General features: G+C 42.8%; 1 protein-coding gene across 1 annotated transcript in view; it reads right to left on the minus strand.

The window, feature by feature from the left end:
- Window positions 1-9,700, minus strand: part of bent (projectin protein bent) — a 113,557-nt gene extending 103,857 nt beyond the window's left edge. The window contains exons 1-13 of the mRNA XM_028309300.1: window positions 9,543-9,700; window positions 8,587-8,736; window positions 7,757-8,024; window positions 7,080-7,240; window positions 6,297-6,438; window positions 5,715-5,823; window positions 5,046-5,250; window positions 4,443-4,583; window positions 3,714-3,981; window positions 3,033-3,193; window positions 1,769-1,913; window positions 1,125-1,277; window positions 709-774 (exon numbers count right to left, since the gene is read on the minus strand). Of these exons, the coding sequence (XP_028165101.1) occupies window positions 709-774; window positions 1,125-1,277; window positions 1,769-1,913; window positions 3,033-3,193; window positions 3,714-3,981; window positions 4,443-4,583; window positions 5,046-5,250; window positions 5,715-5,823; window positions 6,297-6,438; window positions 7,080-7,240; window positions 7,757-8,024; window positions 8,587-8,736; window positions 9,543-9,641 (2,068 nt within the window). The 5' untranslated portion in view covers window positions 9,642-9,700. The remainder of the gene's footprint in view (window positions 1-708; window positions 775-1,124; window positions 1,278-1,768; window positions 1,914-3,032; window positions 3,194-3,713; window positions 3,982-4,442; window positions 4,584-5,045; window positions 5,251-5,714; window positions 5,824-6,296; window positions 6,439-7,079; window positions 7,241-7,756; window positions 8,025-8,586; window positions 8,737-9,542) is intronic.
- Between the last annotated feature and the right edge of the window lie 7,670 nt (window positions 9,701-17,370).

Consider the following 17,370-nt stretch of genomic DNA (forward strand, 5'->3'; position numbering starts at 1 on the left):
ATCATTGGGGGAGGCCTATGTTCAGCAGTGGACGTCCTATGGCTGAAACGATGATGATGAAGGGGCAGACGGTCTTGACGAGTGCTGCGTAGGGTATCCCCAATAATGTAGAGTCATTAGTCAAAGATCTCAGCAATATGCATTGCGAGAAAGCCCTTTATCTATGAAACTATTCCCACGTCTTTGTTCAACCAATCCTAAGTGGTCGAGTTTAAAAAAAATATCTGACATTTCCTGACCAGTGAAAACTAGGTTTAATTCATGACACTTTGACGTCAATCCTTCTCAGCACCAGCCCACGTTGTTACGAAGTGGTGGTAGGGCAAGCTATATTTGGGACGTGTATAAGTTCCCTAGAAAGTGCCTATGTACTAAATAAACTATTTCATTGTATTTCAATCGCTGATAATGATGAGACTTACGCTTCAGGCCGTTGCCGCTGCTGACGCTCTTGCCGTTGAGACTCCAAGCGACGTCAGGCGCGGGTTCACCAGACACCTTGACGTCAAGCGCGATAGGTTCGCCCTCGCGTACAAGTGATGATGATGATGGTGATGAGACTTACGCTTCAGGCCGTTGCCGCTGCTGACGCTCTTGCCGTTGAGGCTCCAAGCGACATCTGGCGCGGGCTCGCCCGAAACTTTGACGTCACCGCGATAGTTCACCTCGCGCAAAGATGATGATGATGATGATGGTGATGAGACTTACGCTTCAGCCCGTTGCCGCTGCTGACGCTCTTGCCGTTGAGACTCCAAGCGACATCTGGCGCGGGCTCTCCCGAAACATTAACGTCAAGCGCGATTGGTTCACCCTCGCGCAAAGGTGATGATGATGATGATGGTGATGAGACTTACGCTTCAAGCCGTTGCCGCTGCTGACGCTCTTGCCGTTGAGACTCCAAGCGACGTCAGGCGCGGGTTCAGCAGACACCTTGACGTCAAGCGCGATTGGTTCGATGATGGTGATGACACTTACGCTTCAGCCCGTTGCCGCTGCTGACGCTCTTGCCGTTGAGGCTCCAAGCGACATCTGGCGCGGGTTCACCCGACACCTTGACGTCAAGCGCGATAGGTTCACCCTCGCGCAAAGGTGATGATGATTATGATGATGGTGATGAGACTTACGCTTCAAGCCGTTGCCGCTGCTGACGCTCTTGCCGTTGAGGCTCCAAGCGACGTCTGGCGCGGGTTCACCCGACACTTTGACGTCAAGCGCAATTGGTTCACCCTCGCGGACTTTGATGGTGCGTAGGTTGCGACGGTCGATCTTCGGAGCCACTGGGGAAGGAAATATAAAGGTAAATAAAGGGACAATAAGTAAAATAAAGAGGTATGGACACAGTCTCGATACTGAGCGAGCAAGCAAGAACCTTGTGCCCCAGTCGATGAAGCACTATCGTGCCCTGAGTGCCCGAGCAACTGCACACAGGAGGATTTATGCTGCTGACAACGCCACTCTTGTAGCGGAGTTTTGGGCTGACACTGTGTAGGTTTGCTGTCGACACGATAAGAAGAAGCAAGAACTTTGTTGAATCTCTGATCCATGTCCTTGCAGTTTTTCCCGAACTTGAAACGTTTATGAGATTTATTCCAATATCATTGAGCCGTCTCATGTCTCACCAACTTTAGTAGCTAATGTTTTTGAGTCTTTCGACGTTGCGTTTATATTGCTTACAGCGGTAGTTTTTAAAACTGTAGCAAATCCATTTGCCAAACAAAAGGCAACCTTACCCGTTTACATTACGATATCAATAAAATATTATACTCACGTTTCCTGGGCTTGCAGACGACAGACTTGCTGGCGTCTGACGGCTCGCCAGGGCCGGCCTCGTTGATGGCCTTCACGCGGAACTCGTATTCCGTTCCCTCGTCTAAGTTCGGCACTGTTGCCTTTTCGTTGTCGTGGGGGCCGACCTGATGAAGAAACATAGATTTTAACGGCCATTTCAATGTAGGTATTTAGTTCCGAATCTGCGGAGGAACACTATCAGGCGTACTGAAAAGTGTAAAGTGAGCGACAAGTTATATTACAAAATGTGTGTCGCGGAATTTCTTATTCGACAAGTAGAAATAATCTAGCTGTGAATAGCTGACGATTAGTTGATAAATGGACCTATCCTGTTAGGTTTTCAAGCCCTTTACTTACGGTCTCCTCGATTCATTATTGACGAGTTTTCAGAGAGCAAAAGTAGACTGTTTTGTTCACAGTGCCCATGACCTTAACAGCTTCACCAGACGGACTAGTGCTAAATACAATCAAGTTAAAAAGCATAAAAGAAGTATTATCTCACCTCGCAGGCCTTCACCCATTTCGGCGAGCCAACCTCCCTCTTCTCAATGATGTAGCCGGTAATGGGAGCGCCGCCGTCGTTGATGGGCTTGTTCCACTTCAGGTCTACATGTTACTAAACCGTAAACGTAATTATATTGCTGTCGCGACTGTGCGACGGGCGCCCGCAGTGAGTGTGCGAGCGCGACAGCAACATAATTACGCGCTCGCACACTCACTGCGGGCGCCCGTCGCACAGTCGCGACAGCAATATAATTACGCGCGAGCGATAAGGATGGGTAGCTTGGGGTCATTGGACAAAATTCTACGTGCTCACGGACCAGGCTTTAGCTCCAGTTCATCACCTCCGGATAGCCTGGATAGAGGAGCTTGGAAGAGACTCCATTCACCTCAGCGGGCTGCACCCAATAAGAGGTATCGTTTTAGCGCTCACCAGTTTGCGCCACTGTAGAGTAAGGTCCTGTCACTTGCTAGTAGCGAAGACAGTGGCACCAACTGGTGAGTGCTAAAGTGGTAGGAGGACTATCGCATTCGCACTCATCAAGATGGCGCCACTGTAGAGTAAGGTCTTGTCAATCGCCAGGGGTGCCAACTGTTAAGTATAAAAACGATAGCCCTCATTGCCGGTGTCGCGGTCTTTCTTCTCGACGATTTGAGTTCTCCTATTTCAAATCCAGGTGTTCCTTGCTCCAGCTCTTGACTCTGGACAGTCTAGATATAGGAACTAAGAGGACTCCACTCACCTCGCAGGCTTTCACCCATTTCGGCGAGCCGACCTCCCTCTTCTCAATGATGTAGCCGGTGATGGGAGCGCCACCGTCGTTGATGGGCTTGTCCCACTTGAGATCCACGTGGTCGCGGTCCCAGTCAACCACTTCCGGTGTTCCGGGTTTGCCCGGTTCGTCTGCGAAAGACGGTAAATTGGTAAAAATTTGAAATTGGAAATTACAATCGCTTGGAGTCTTATAGCTACAGTTGGAACACACAGAAATCCGTAATGATTGAGTTATCTCAGTGGAGAGCTGATTTTCGGCTAATTCATTGCCGAAAGACAGCTATCAGTAATAAGAAGAATATAGGAGAACCTCGAAGTTTAGGAACGACTTTCTGCCAGTGTTAAGTGGATGGCCGATGAGAAACAAAGGCATACCTACATAACTTTCAAGTAAAAACAGACATCAGCAGCTATACTATACATGATTATAAGCGATACATCACCAGGTTCCGATTTATATTCTTTAAAATTTTGAAAAAATATTATTTTTTTTATGCGATAAGAGTACACAATATTTAATGCACATATATAACACCACTAAATGCCGCTAGCAGAATTCAAACCCCCAGTTGTATTGTTTCATTTTCCAAAGGCAATCTTGTGATTTATTTCTAATATCTCACAAAAATTACTAAGTATCAACACTCACCGAACGGATTCTTGGCAATGATCGAGTGGTCTGCGTCCAAGGGTTCCGAAACGCCCTCGTTATTGACCGCAGACACTCTGAACTTGTATTCGTGACCTGGCACCAGGTTCTCCACCTCGGCCTTCGGGTCCTTGGTCTTCATGCAGGGCATCCAGCGGCCGGTCTCGGTATCGAGTTTTTCGACCAGGTAGTGGTCGATGGGCGCGCCACCATCGTCTAGGGGCGGGTTCCATTTGAGCGTGCAGCCTTCTTTGTGGACGTCTGAGATCTGGGGAAGGATTGAAGGGTAAGTGGTATTGCATTTTGGACCTTAGTACGTTCAGGATTGAAAATAATACAGCTTGTACTGCTCATTAAGGAAGACAATGTAGTCTTTTATATTTAGTTTATTGGATTCACTGCTTTCGTATCTTTGAATCTTGCAGTACACACGGACGAAGTCGCGGGTAAAATGTAGTCACAATTAATTAGTTGATAAGATAAGGGCTACCTTTGCTTTTTTATTATTTACTATATTTTGACGTTCATAAGTGCCACTTGTGGTCTAAATTGAATAAATATTTTTGATTTTGATTTTGAAAAATAGGCTGAGTGAGTCAATTATTTCCAGTTTGGCTGTGGAAGCAGCCCGCATCCAGTGTCTTCCTGCAACATTTTTCTGTCTACCATGTGGCTGGAAATCTTACGCTGCGCTTGCTGCTAAAGGTAAAAGCTATAACTAAGTATTACCTTCAGTGGTCCCTCAGGTTTGGCAGGTACATCGAGCACGTTGACCTGTATGGTGGCCTCATCGCGTCCACTGCTGTTCTCAGCCTTGAGCACGTAAGTACCGCTGTGCTTGCGGCTGCAGACCACGACCGATAGCTTGATCTTGTAGTCTTATAAGATAAGTCGCAGCCAAATGCTAGTCATCATCATTTCAGCCACAGGACGTCCACTGCTGAACATAGTCCTCGCCCAATGATTTCCAGTTTGGCTGTGGAAGAAGCAGCCCGCATCCAATGCCTTCCTGTAACCTTTCTCTCCACAATGAACGGTCTTGCACTGCCCGCATTCAGGCTCCTCCCGCGATCTTTACCAGATCGTCGGTCCACCTAGTAGGAGGCCTACCCACGCTACGTCTTCCAGCCCTGTGCCCTGTACACCATGTGGCTGGAAGTCTTACGCTGCGCTTGCTTGACTTACTTGACTTAAGGTCCTATGTCCCCTAGATGGGGCAGAGGGCGTCCACAACAGTCCTCCATCGCGTTCGGTCTTGAGCTTCGCGCTTGATCTCGCTCCAAGTCTACGCTGCGCTTGCTGCTAAAGGGAGAAGCTATAATTAAGTATTACCTTGAGCGGTCCCTCAGGCTTGGCAGGTACATCGAGCACGTTGACCTGTATGGTAGCCTCATCACGTCCACTGCTGTTCTCAGCCTTCAGGACGTAAGTACCGCTGTGCTTGCGGCTGCAGACTACGACCGATAGCTTGATTTTGTAGTCTTCGGTGTCGATGGTCAGGTCATCGCGACTTGAGAGACGCTCTTTGTTGTGGAACCTGAGAGATTGGGATAATAAGGTAAGTTTTAAGTAAAATTTCTACTGATATCTATGTTTATAGTGGTAGCTAAGGTGGTATACTGTGTACAAGCTTATAAAATATATTTTTATGTCTACATTTAAACCAATGGCAGTTCACGTGTGGAGGTAAGCCACAAAACTAGCTTTGTGCCTTCTTCTATGGAAAGGCTTACGTTCCCTTGGACTTACATTGAAATGTTCAAAGTCTAGTTTCCAAGATAATTATAATATTAGGTTCCCGTTTTATCGTAACTTATTGATGCCGTCTAGTTTTCACCGTAACTTTAGGATATAATCTAAATAATCCCTTGAATGAAATCCTGCAGCATGTAGAAAAAAAATTACAAAAATCAATTCAGTAGATCAACTTCCTCTATAATTTTAAATGCAATATTAATCGTTACTTTATCCTGTAAAGACTGATTGAAACACAAAACTCACCAAGTCTTGGTTGGTGGAGGTTCACCAGAAACCTTGATGTCCAACCGAATGTTCTGGCCGGCCTTGATGGTGATGTCTCGCATGTTGGTGCGGTCTATCTTAGGCGGCGCTGCAAGGAACAAAAACATATAGTAAAAATGTGTTTTATTGGACTTGGAGCAAAATGGATCAGCTAAAAATTGACAATGGTATTCTGTTTTATGAAACTTTATGAGTAGAATTATATTATTCTTGACATCTCTACTCATTTAGACAGATGCTCTGAGAAACACCTTTATTTCTTAGACAGGGCAGACTGCAGATATTATGTCGGCCGATAGTTTGGTCGGGCTAATCAGTATGAACATGTGTGAAAGTCCGCACATTACACCGACTTGGTATCGTCGAATCCTCATACACATTATAAGTCGGTCAAACTATCGGCCGACTTAAAGTCTGTAATCTGTGAGGTATCTTAACTAGAGCTATATCGGCAGAGAGCGCACGACGAGATATCACACGCGCAAATGGGTTTGGAAATGGATGCCTTACACTAAAGATACAGGTTCAAATCCATGGAGGTATTATAGCTGAGTTACTTACCAAACCTGTCCTTAGCCAGCAGATTCTCTGAAGCTGCGGACGGCTTGCCTGGGCCTGCCTTGTTGACTGCCTTCACACGGAACTGGTAGGTCTTGCCTTCGATCAAGTCTGGCACGCGGGCCTCTGTCTTGTTGCCGGGTACCTGAGAGGGAAAGGTTTGAATTTAACAAGAGGTTTAAAGGGGAAGAGGGTGGTCTGAATAGGGTCCGCTTCAGTCCACCCTCTTAAGTTAAGAGAGAGGTGTGTTCTGTTATATCTTTATTTTTAGTAAACTTGACAATAAGGTGAAATAAAACTGAGTTTGCTGCTAAAGTGCTAAGTAAGCCAGTGCTTTTACTAAGCTACAGGGACCAAGTATTCACCAGTATGTTATTTTTTAGCTGGAGGTGACTGATAAGAAATTTTATAGTTCAAAAAAAATTTTTATACCAGTTCCTCATCATCATCATCATCAGTTAATTTCCACTACAGGAATACGGCCCTCTTTAATTTGCCAGACGCAAATAGAGGATTTGACCGACACTCCTCAAGCTCCAGAGCTGGCTATACGGGTTTAGGAGGCCTGATGTTTACATATTTGTCTCTTAATCACCCCTTTACGACATGGTCTTATTCTCTGAATCATACTGCTAATTCTATACCATTTAGGGCTGATTTTTCAATCGTCGGACTTTAATAAACCGAAGAATAAATTTGGCACATTGACAGTTTCACAATGGGAAGTGTGTCAAAATGACAAGTTTATTCTTCAGTTATAACATATTGTGTTAAATTTCCACTTACCTCAGCAGCCTTCACCCACTTGCCGGTGTCGCGGTCCTTCTTCTCGACGATATAGCCGGTAATAGGAGCGCCGCCATCGTTGGCTGGCTTCTCCCATTTGAGGTCCACGTGCTCCTTGGACCAGTCCTTGAACTCGGGCTTGCCGGGCGGGTCGGGCTCGCCTGTGATAGAGAAAAATGTTTAAGATCAAAGAAATAAGGACTGTTTTCGTTTGAGTTTAGGTGTTTTAAAGATCAGAATCATCAGGTCATTTAGCCTCCACTGCAGAAAGAGGGCCCTCTTTCTGCAGTGGAGGCTAATTTACCAGAGGCAAAAGGGAAGATTTTTCCGCCACTCCCCATGCTGGCCAGACATGTTGGATAGACCTGGCCATATTAACCCATGGCCAGTGAGAGAGAATCCCTAGACGTTTCTTACGATATCCACGGTGAGTGGAAATCCTATTATACTCTGCCAGAACCCCACGGATAGAAATCATGGCAATATCATTCAAAAAAAGAAAAAATGCTCAGAGCTTTTGATCTCCCGCTATTTTCACCTATCGGTTGAAAGAAAGAAGAAAGAAAGAAAAATGGTTTATTTGGTTCAAACAAACTATCTGTTTGCTATCTTTATTCTAGAAATCGTCGGCCCATCGGGCGTTTTACGCTGAGTTTGCCAATAAATCTGTCACTCACCATAAGGATTCTTAGCAGTTGTAGCAGTATCAGTGACAAGCGGTTCACTCTCGCCCTCCGGGTTGACAGCCTTCACTCGGAACATATAATCCTTGCCCTCGTTCAAGCCCGTAACGTCAGCTTCGGGAGTCTTGGTGGTGCACACAGGCACCCAGCGACCGGACTCGGTGTCCATTCGTTCGACCACGTAGCTTTCGACCGGTTCGCCTCCGTCGTCTTCCGGCGGCTCCCATTTGAGCTTGCAGCCGTCTGCTTTGACGTCGGATACCTGGGGGTAAAGATAAATTAGCGATGTTGTCGAAAACTTTGAACACGCAAAACGTAGTACACGCCACTGGCAATACAAAGACTTCTTACTTAGACATTAGTGAGGCACTTCAAACTAGACCACTGGCTTAGTTTTTCCCATACATTCTGACAGTTGACAAAGTCAAATACTGCACGGATTACCACTGTAACTTCAAATCACATAACAAAATGACCAAGTGTGTTCTTATAATTATCTCTTCAAAATTGAATCTGAAACCACGATAGCCGAACGGTTAAAGGGACGAATATTGTGGCACACCCACTCGTGACACAAGTATATTTAACTTAGTACGAGGGGCTAACAGGACTGTTAATAATTTGTGCAATACAATTTACTAATAATCTTTTTAAAAACAAAATGTTTTCTTGACTTTCTTTCCGATATCTTTTACATTCTGCGTCAAAGCCTTCCTAAATATTGACCTTTTGGAAGGCAAGAGTGAAAAGAAAAAAGCAATCTATTTCCCTGCTTCTAAGAAAACCCAGTGTTTAATTAAAAATAATATCAATTTAATACACACCTTGAGCGGTCCCTTCGGCTTAGCCGGCTTGCTGACCACTTGCACTTCAATCTCGACCGTGTCAGTTCCGCTGTCGTTCTTAGCAGTGACGACGTATTTGCCGCTGTCAGCGCGCGTCAGCTTTTGCAGCGCGAACGATGTGTGGTAGTCCTGGGGATAGAAAAGACGGTTAATACTTAATATGTGTGAAATAACGAGCTTTTGAGGTCTTGAATACGTATGATATGCCGCTCCATTCGTGTAAATTGGCAATAAAATATAGCAAAAAGAAGTAGGTTCAAAAGACGTTGATTGTCCGAAAGACAAGGCTACGATTAACTTATCGTAGAGCATATTACAATTACAATTACATAGTAGTCACAATGCTATTTTTTATGTACTCGTAGTTTCAATTCCGATACCCTTTTCGACATGGAGTGTTTTGTTAATCTTCTGAGGAACAGTCAACTTATTTCCGATTTCGAGTCGTTCATCAGGCATGAATAAGTGGCTGTCAGTCATGTCTCTCGCTCTATTGACCATGATTCTCCAACTTGTTAACATAAGATAACCTTGGAATTGCGTTACGGGACTATTCCCACCTCTGGTTCCCACCGCCGCAACTCCTGTGTAGCCAGGATCTACAGCTTGACCGCCAATAAAAACCCAACCAGTGAAGGTCAAGTTTGTCCCGGGGGAAAGTTTAACTGTCATTGAACCCGCAACGAAATTAAACAGAAGAAAATAGCAGAAATTCGAAGTAAGGGTAAAGTTGAAATTGCGTTTCTGATGAGTATTTTATTGTCGACTTATTTACCTTGTTCTCAATCTTGAGTCGCTCCTCAGGCTTGAGCGGCTGTCCGTTGAAGGTCCAGGTGATGGTGGGCTCTGGTTCTCCCTTGACATCTGCCTACATCTTGAGAGGCTGGCCGACCTTGACCTTGCGATTCGGACTAGCACAGTATGACGTCACTCACCTTGTTCTCAATCTTGAGTCGCTCCTCAGGCTTGAGCGGCTGTCCGTTGAAGGTCCAGGTGATGGCGGGTTCTGGTTCTCCCTTGACATCCGCTTCCATCTTCAGAGGCTGGCCGACCTTGACCTTGCGTTTCTGCAAGTTCTTGCGGTCGATCTTCGGGGCCACTGTGGAGGAAATAATATTTAAACATACGATAAGAGAAATCGGATCTACGGAAACTAAGTACCATACGAATAGTTCTACGATTACTTCGGACCGTATTTTCACGGATACGGATCGGATATGGATCGATCGTAGGGTTTTTTTTTATCGAAATCTACGCTGAAGTTGCGGACAAAAGCTAGACGCAAAAAGTAGTAAAGTAGTAGTCGCAATGGCCGTGCATATATTTTGTAGAGCTGATGGTCGTTAAGGTAGAAAAGTTCTCGAGTGGCGATCATCAGAAAACTAGATAGTTGGTGTCGGTGGCCTGACAATCTTATGAAAATCACGGGAAACACGTGGATACAGGCAGCGCAAGACCGGTCGTTGCGGAAATCCTTAGAAAACCATTGTATAGCAGTATACGTCCTTAAGGCGATTAGAGTCCTCAATGACCTTGGGCGTTTGACCTTCACGCCGCGAGCAACACCCGCGTACCCCGCACCAAAAACTCCGATTTGACACCGATCAAAAATACACGGGCATAGGTAGATACAGAATAGAAGCTCTTTCTTCATACATTACTGCCTATTATTTTAAACTTAANCGCCGCCGCGCCGTCGCCGCGCCCCTACACTGTTCATAATACGCACCGAGTAAAGCCCGCCGCCGCGCCATCACAGCATAATTTCGCCAGCGGCGCGGCAGCGAGCTTCACGCGGCACGTATAAACAGTGCAAAGGAGCGGCGACGGCGCGGCGGCGGCGCGGTGGCGGCGTCGTGTGCAGGAGCGCAAAGACTAGAGAGTGCATTTCTGTACACTCCCTGATAATCTCTAGCGCGTCGTTCGGCGCATAGCACAGCAGCAAGTTCGGTGTCGTACGGTGCGACGTTACAAAGCGAATGTATAGGGTTGCATATTGCACGCGTAAGTGGACCTCTCATCTGAGACTATCAGCGTGGGTGAATGCACTCTGACGATAATGTAATACGGATATAATCAGCGCCTATAACCTATGATAAGGATAAATTCCATCCTATTACATTATAATGGCACGAAGTTGATGGCCACCTGTCGCGCCGTGTCGCAGCTTAAAGGTACGGCGCGCTCTGTGGCCTCTCTCCTTCTCCGTTGTCTATGGTCCTCACTAGTTCATGGTTCTCTATTGTCTATGGTGCTCACTAGTGATGCTACTCACTGTAGGAGAGCTGCCGCGACGGCATGAAGTTGATGGCCACCCGCCTGGCTGCGCCATGACGCAGCGTGAACGTTCTGTGGCCGCTCTCCTTCTTCCTGGTTCTCCGTTGTTTATGTTTCTCACTAGTTCATGTCACTTACTATATGAGAGCTGCCGCGACGGCATGAAGTTGATGGCCACCTGCCTGGCCGCGCCGTGGCGCAGCGTGAACGCTCTGTGGCCGCTCTCCTTCTTCCTGGTTCTCCGTTGTCTATGGTCCTCACTAGTAATGTTACTCACTGTAGGAGAGCTGCCGCGACGGCATGAAGTTGATGGCCACCTGCCTGGCCGCGCCGTGTCGCAGCGTGAAGGTGCGGCGCGCACTCGGTGGCCGCTCTATTTCTTCCTCGTTCTCCATTGTCTATGAATTTAAAAAGTATTTGGTAGTAAAATTATAAAAGAGAGTAAGATCAGCTGCATTCCACCTTGTGGACATACAATACTCATTCATTTTTGTCATAATAAAATACAAATTAAATTATGAACTAATGTACACTGTGAAATGCAATAAAGAATTGAGTATTGAGCATTGTTTCACTATGATAACATTTAAATTATTTAAGATTAGATTAGAAAACTAGATGTAAAGATATACTTAAATAGAGTAATATGTATGGTTTCAGGAAAGATGGTAATAAGTATGATAATAAGATGGTAATAAGATGGTAGTAAGTTTAATTTGCAAATCGTCCCTTAGCTAACAACACCGCGTAAGTCATTTTTAGCAACTTTTCAGGAGACGAAAAAAACTGTTTATTTTAAAAAATCGGTGGATTTTTCTTATTGTTACTTATTAAATACTTTATTTAGCGGTTAAGAAATAATTATTTATACTTAATTTGACGATTTACTTTATTTTAACCTATATTTTATGACTTGAGCGGTGTTGACTGATATTTTTGTAGAGTTAGGCGGTGTTGTTTACCGAAATGTAAAGGAATAAGATATTAATAGATGATTTCCAAAGAAAAATTTTATTAAGAATTATTTAAAAAATAATTAAACAATCATTATAACCTATGTATCTTTAACCTAAATCTTAAGAATCACAATGTGTAGATCAAATATTGTGATGGGGGGCCTTCAACGCGAAGCTGGGCAAACGAAACGACAATGAGCTGGAAGTAGGGCAATTTGGATACGGAGAGAGGAACGCACGTGGCTAACTGCTGGCTGGCTTTATGAAGAGGGATGATGAACTCCTTCTTCAGAAAGCCAAAACAGCGAAAGTAGATTTCGTTGCATCCCAATGACGCTATGAAATATGAGATCAACTTCATCTTGTCGACGTAGAAGCATGTTGTCTGTGTGGTCAATTTGGTCAAAACAGGAAGCAATCACCAAATGGTAAGAGGCACATTAAATATAAGTCTGAATCTCGATAGATGTCGACTGATAAAGTCTACACTCCGCCCAGCGTCCATCCAACCCCGAAAGCTTAACTCGAGTTGCAAAATCGTTGCCAATGCCAGGACATTGCAAAAATGTGGAAGAGTACAATGGCAGGTTCTTGGGAATTGTCCAAATGACTGGGTCTAAGGTTTTTAAAACCTGTCGTTTAAGAGAAACAAAAAAGATCTCTGATCTTATCAACAACCTTATAGAAGAGAGACGAAACATGGATCTGCAGTCATCTGAAGATGCTACTCAGTATCGGCGTCTTAACAGATAGATCTCTAAGTCTTTTGACTCGTGACCTACGCATATACTCGTAATACAGACGATTGAGCATAACTAGGGCTCTAAGGTGTTCGTAAGAGATCAGTCTGTCTGTTGGCCAAAGCCAACTGACCAAGCTGAAGACCCAGAGCGTCGGGGCCTGAGATATTGAAAGAGGTTGAGAAGTTCTACGGACAATTATACACGACTGTGTTCACACCTGTTACAAATCTAGCTGAAGACCCAAGAGCTAGATTGACCCGACACAATACCTAAGATATCCCGAACGCCAGTCTACACGAGCTTGAAATAGCTCTAGAACAGCTGATAAACAACAAGACCCCGGGTGATGATAGAATTACGGCTCATCTTTTGAACGGCAAAGCAGGTGAAATGTCGATGCTAAAGGCTCTTTGGAAGCTGTTCTATTCCGTCACCCTCGAGGGAAAAACTCCTACGGCACGGCACAGAAGTGTGGTGATACTCTTCTTAAAAAAACGGCGATAAAACCTTGTTGAAGAATTATAGACCCATCTAACTTCTGAACCATGTCTACAAGCTGTTTTCGAGTACTTATGAAACGTCTAGCTCGCCGACTCGACGCCTTCCAGCCTCCTGATCAAGCTGGTTTCCAGGCTGGCTGACAGGCTTTAGTGTCTTAGATCATATACATACACTGCGGCAGATTATACAGAAGACCGAGGAGTATAATCAGCCACTTTGCCTGGCGTTTGTGGATTATGAGAAAGCCTTCGATTCGATTGAAACCTGGGCAGTTTTTTACGCCGTTTATGTCCTGCTTCTTGTAATTGTGCACATAAAAATTCATCACCTGAACTCGGAATACTTCAAGAATCAATTCCTTCTCCTTCAATAGTGTATTTCACTTGTATAGCTTCCTAAAAGAATTAAAATACAGTATGAAACACCGCCTAAGTTTGAAAAAAAAAATTGTAAACACCGCTTAAGTAAATGAAGATATTTTCTATTATTATTTCCCTGTATATTAATACGCGTAAATCATTAAAAAATACATTATTATATAGCTTACCTCTTAATCTTCTATTAAAACTTCTTTCATAGTACTTTTCGCGATAAAACTCACTTAAAAATATAAAAATTACGGAGCGCGAAGGAACTTTACGAGAAATGTATGGCAGACTAACGACTTGCGCGGTGTCACTAAAATTCAAATTACGGCTTCTTATTGGCTGAAATCTATAACATGTGACCAATGGTTAGACGCGCGATGAGCAGATCTATCCAATGGCATTAAAATGTCAAAACCGCCAAAAATCGACTTAAGCGGTGTTGTTAGCTAAGGGACGAAATGTGACTCATGTGCTTGATATCAACAAATCAAAGTAATTGATAAGAAACACAATTGAGAAATATATCTGCTATTGGAAAAACTTTTTATTAGAGATGAAACGGATAGTTGTTTGGCCGGATACCGGATACCGGATATCCGGCCAGCTGCTAGGCCGGATAGCCGGATATCCGGCGGCCGGATAGTTGGCACATTGTCTCGTTGCATGTCGTGACGAGTTTAGCGCCGCACAGGTGCTTCGAACGCGATCAGTGGGTATATTAGTAGACTACACTAGTCACACTTTTCGAAAATCGAATCCGTCCGAATAGAATGTCAGATTTTGCCACTTGTCTAGGGGGCAGATCAATTCGGGCGATTTCGGTTGCTATCGTGAGTGTGTGATTGAATAACGAAAATTAAATTAGTTTACTTGTTGCGTAATCTGACTGAACTGACTGCATGCATCATGTCATCAGACCATCAGTGAAAAAAATATCGCCTTTTTTATTTGGCAATATTTTGACATTAACAGATATTTACTATTTACCTATGTATTCACAGATATGGATAGATGAAGCATGTGTCAAAAATTGTATGAAGCCGAGCGTGCCACTTTTTAAACGTCATTAGTGTCATTTTAGCGAATTTTAGTGATTGCCGCAACGTAAAAGTAATCATATCATCGTACTGCATTCGCAAAGTCATCGAATGATATCGTATGACTCGATTCGAAAATTAATTAATTCCGATAAAACTGATATTTTATTAAATTTACTTATAGCTAGTCTGACTGTAAATTAAAATAATTTTGTAGCGGTAGACGTTATTCTACATTATTTATTTTTGTTGTGCCTAATGTTTATGAAAGTAATGATCGTTATTCCATTATGTTAAATAGTACTACTAGTAATTCATTCATAAAATAAAGACTATTCACTCAAACTTTTTATTTTTAATAAATGTAAAAAGTAGCGTAGTTTTGCCAATACGTTTTGTTTCATAAAGCTAAGTCAGGTACCTAGTTTTGAAGATTTTTCTAAACGACAAAATTCAATGTGGTAAAAAACGTTGGAAGTGAAATGAAACACAAAAGATTTTTCTTCATAATTATATTATAAGTGCCTGGCTTGTCTTAAAGCACAATACTATTCAAGTATTGTGCTTTAAGACAAGCCCTATAAAATAATCAAAACAAATCAAAAGGTTTGAATAAAATTGTTCTTCCGCCGTCATTTATAAAAAAGGTAATGGCAAAATTATAGAACTTCCTTAGGCGGATGCCTCTACTCTGTCTATTTCAAAAAGTCTGGCACTAGGGGTTTCCCGGGGGCCCGATACAAAACCAAAAACATCTTTATTTTTCTTTTTAAATAAATTAATTCTTACAAATCGTCAAATCTCATTATTTTTTTCACCCTACCAGCGATTCAATACAAAAACTTGTCTGGTGTATGAATACACGGATCTGTGTGTGTCATAATGTTATGAGTAAGTACGGTTCCTTGCGATCGGTATGAGTGCACGTAGAGATGGGTTTCCACCCGGGTAAAAACCCACATGAGGGTAAAAACCCAATAAAAACCCGTTTCATTCCACCCGTGGGTGTTTACACCGGGTGAAAACAAATAATTTTATAATAATTTCAATTGGTATCTTTTCTTTATTTTTATTGAATTTTTCTCATTTAAGTTTATTGATTAATAAGTAATAAATCAAAGGACATCATCCACGTTTCATATATTTTTGGTCCAAAATCAAAAGTGCCGGCCAACAAAAAAAAGTGCTGTATTCTGACAGAATACGTCTGCCTTAGCATTTGTTACTATGGCACCAAAGCTGTAGCTCCACTGTGCGTCGAGTATTTGAGATCTAAAAGTCATCGATTATTCATACATTTTTTGTTCAAAATCAAAAGTGTCGGCCAATAAAAAAAAAAAGTGCTGTGTTCTGACAGAATACGTCCGCCTTAGCATTTGTTACTATGGCACCAAAGCTGTAGCACCACCATGCGTCGAGTATTTGAGATCTAAAATTCATCGACGATTCATACATTTTTTGTTCAAAATCAAAAGTGTCGGCCAATAACAAAAAGTGCTGTCTTCTGACAGAATACGTCCGCCTTAGCATTTGTTACTATGGCACCAAAGCTGTAGCAGGGGATGCCAAAGATGCCAAACTCTCTCTTTGATGACATTACGGTATAAAGTTACAAATAAAAACACCAACTACAAAGTACTTCTGCTTAAAAACTTGAAATCGAACCACCCTTCCGCCACTGTAACGCATTGTAACGTTTTTCAAGACCTCCTCTCCCCCCAGATTGCATTACGTAACACTAGAAAGCCCCCTTAGCAACAAATACCACTTCTCACTTTAAAAAAACGCTATTTTTGTTTTCACCCACCAGAATGGGTGATAATGGGTAAAAACCGGGTTTTTACCCAAATCACCCAGTTTAAACCCAATCGGGTGAAATGGGTTTTTACCCACTACCCATCTCTAAGTGCACGGTGCACCACATACATTACTTTTAATAGTACATCGCAGGATATGTATTAAAAACAATCCTACTTTATACTTCTTCTACTGCTACTTTATTCTTATTAATTAATTGTTACTTGTGCTGTTAATTACAATTCTCAATCCGTAAATAATTTCTTCCTTCTGTCCTCGTAAAATCATCGTAACCGATTGTTGTAATCGGATCACATGAACATCACTCGACCATGTATGTCCATTTGGACATATCGGAATGGCACGCTTTGACGAGCAACTTGCTGCATCTACTCTAATCCATATCTGTGTATGTATTCGTCATTAGAGTGAATAGCCCAGAAAAAGAAATTAGTTTTTTGTAAGGCATTAATATGGCTTTTTTGTAACTTTTTGGACTTTAAATAGAAGCTGTCATTATTATAAGCCATTTTATTGATATTTACCTCAAAGATTAATGTATTTCATTTTATTAATTAGGAAATTGTCGTATATTTTTAATATCCGGTATCCGGCCGGATAGTGAGTTACTATCCGGTATCCGGCCGGATAGTAAATTTAGGCCGGATATCCGGCCTACCGGATAGTTACCGGATATCCGTTTCATCTCTACTTTTTATGATAGATCACATAGAGCTAGAAATACATATTAACAAAAAAAAGTGATAGACCCAGATCTTCAGCATGGTTGAATTGACCTCATTTGGATTGTTAAACCACTTTGTTTGAAAACTACCATACTCCAATTTTTGGGATTTTTTCTCTAGTAATGATTGAAACCTAATAAAATATGTCTGATAAGTATAAAATTATCATAGCAATATCAGATTATAATATTAATTTTCCTTTAGGTCTTACAAGAAATTCATTTTATTAGATACATACCATTACACATAGAAACTAACTGTACAAGGAAGTACTTGGTAGGCTCGTGATTAATAATAAAATGTGGTATGGACTGTTGTATATTTATTCGATTAACTTT

The sequence above is a fragment of the Ostrinia furnacalis genome, unplaced genomic scaffold, assembly GCF_004193835.3.
Source record: "Ostrinia furnacalis isolate ACB-3 unplaced genomic scaffold, ASM419383v2 OfSCF0209, whole genome shotgun sequence".
Lineage (NCBI taxonomy): Eukaryota > Metazoa > Arthropoda > Insecta > Lepidoptera > Crambidae > Ostrinia > Ostrinia furnacalis.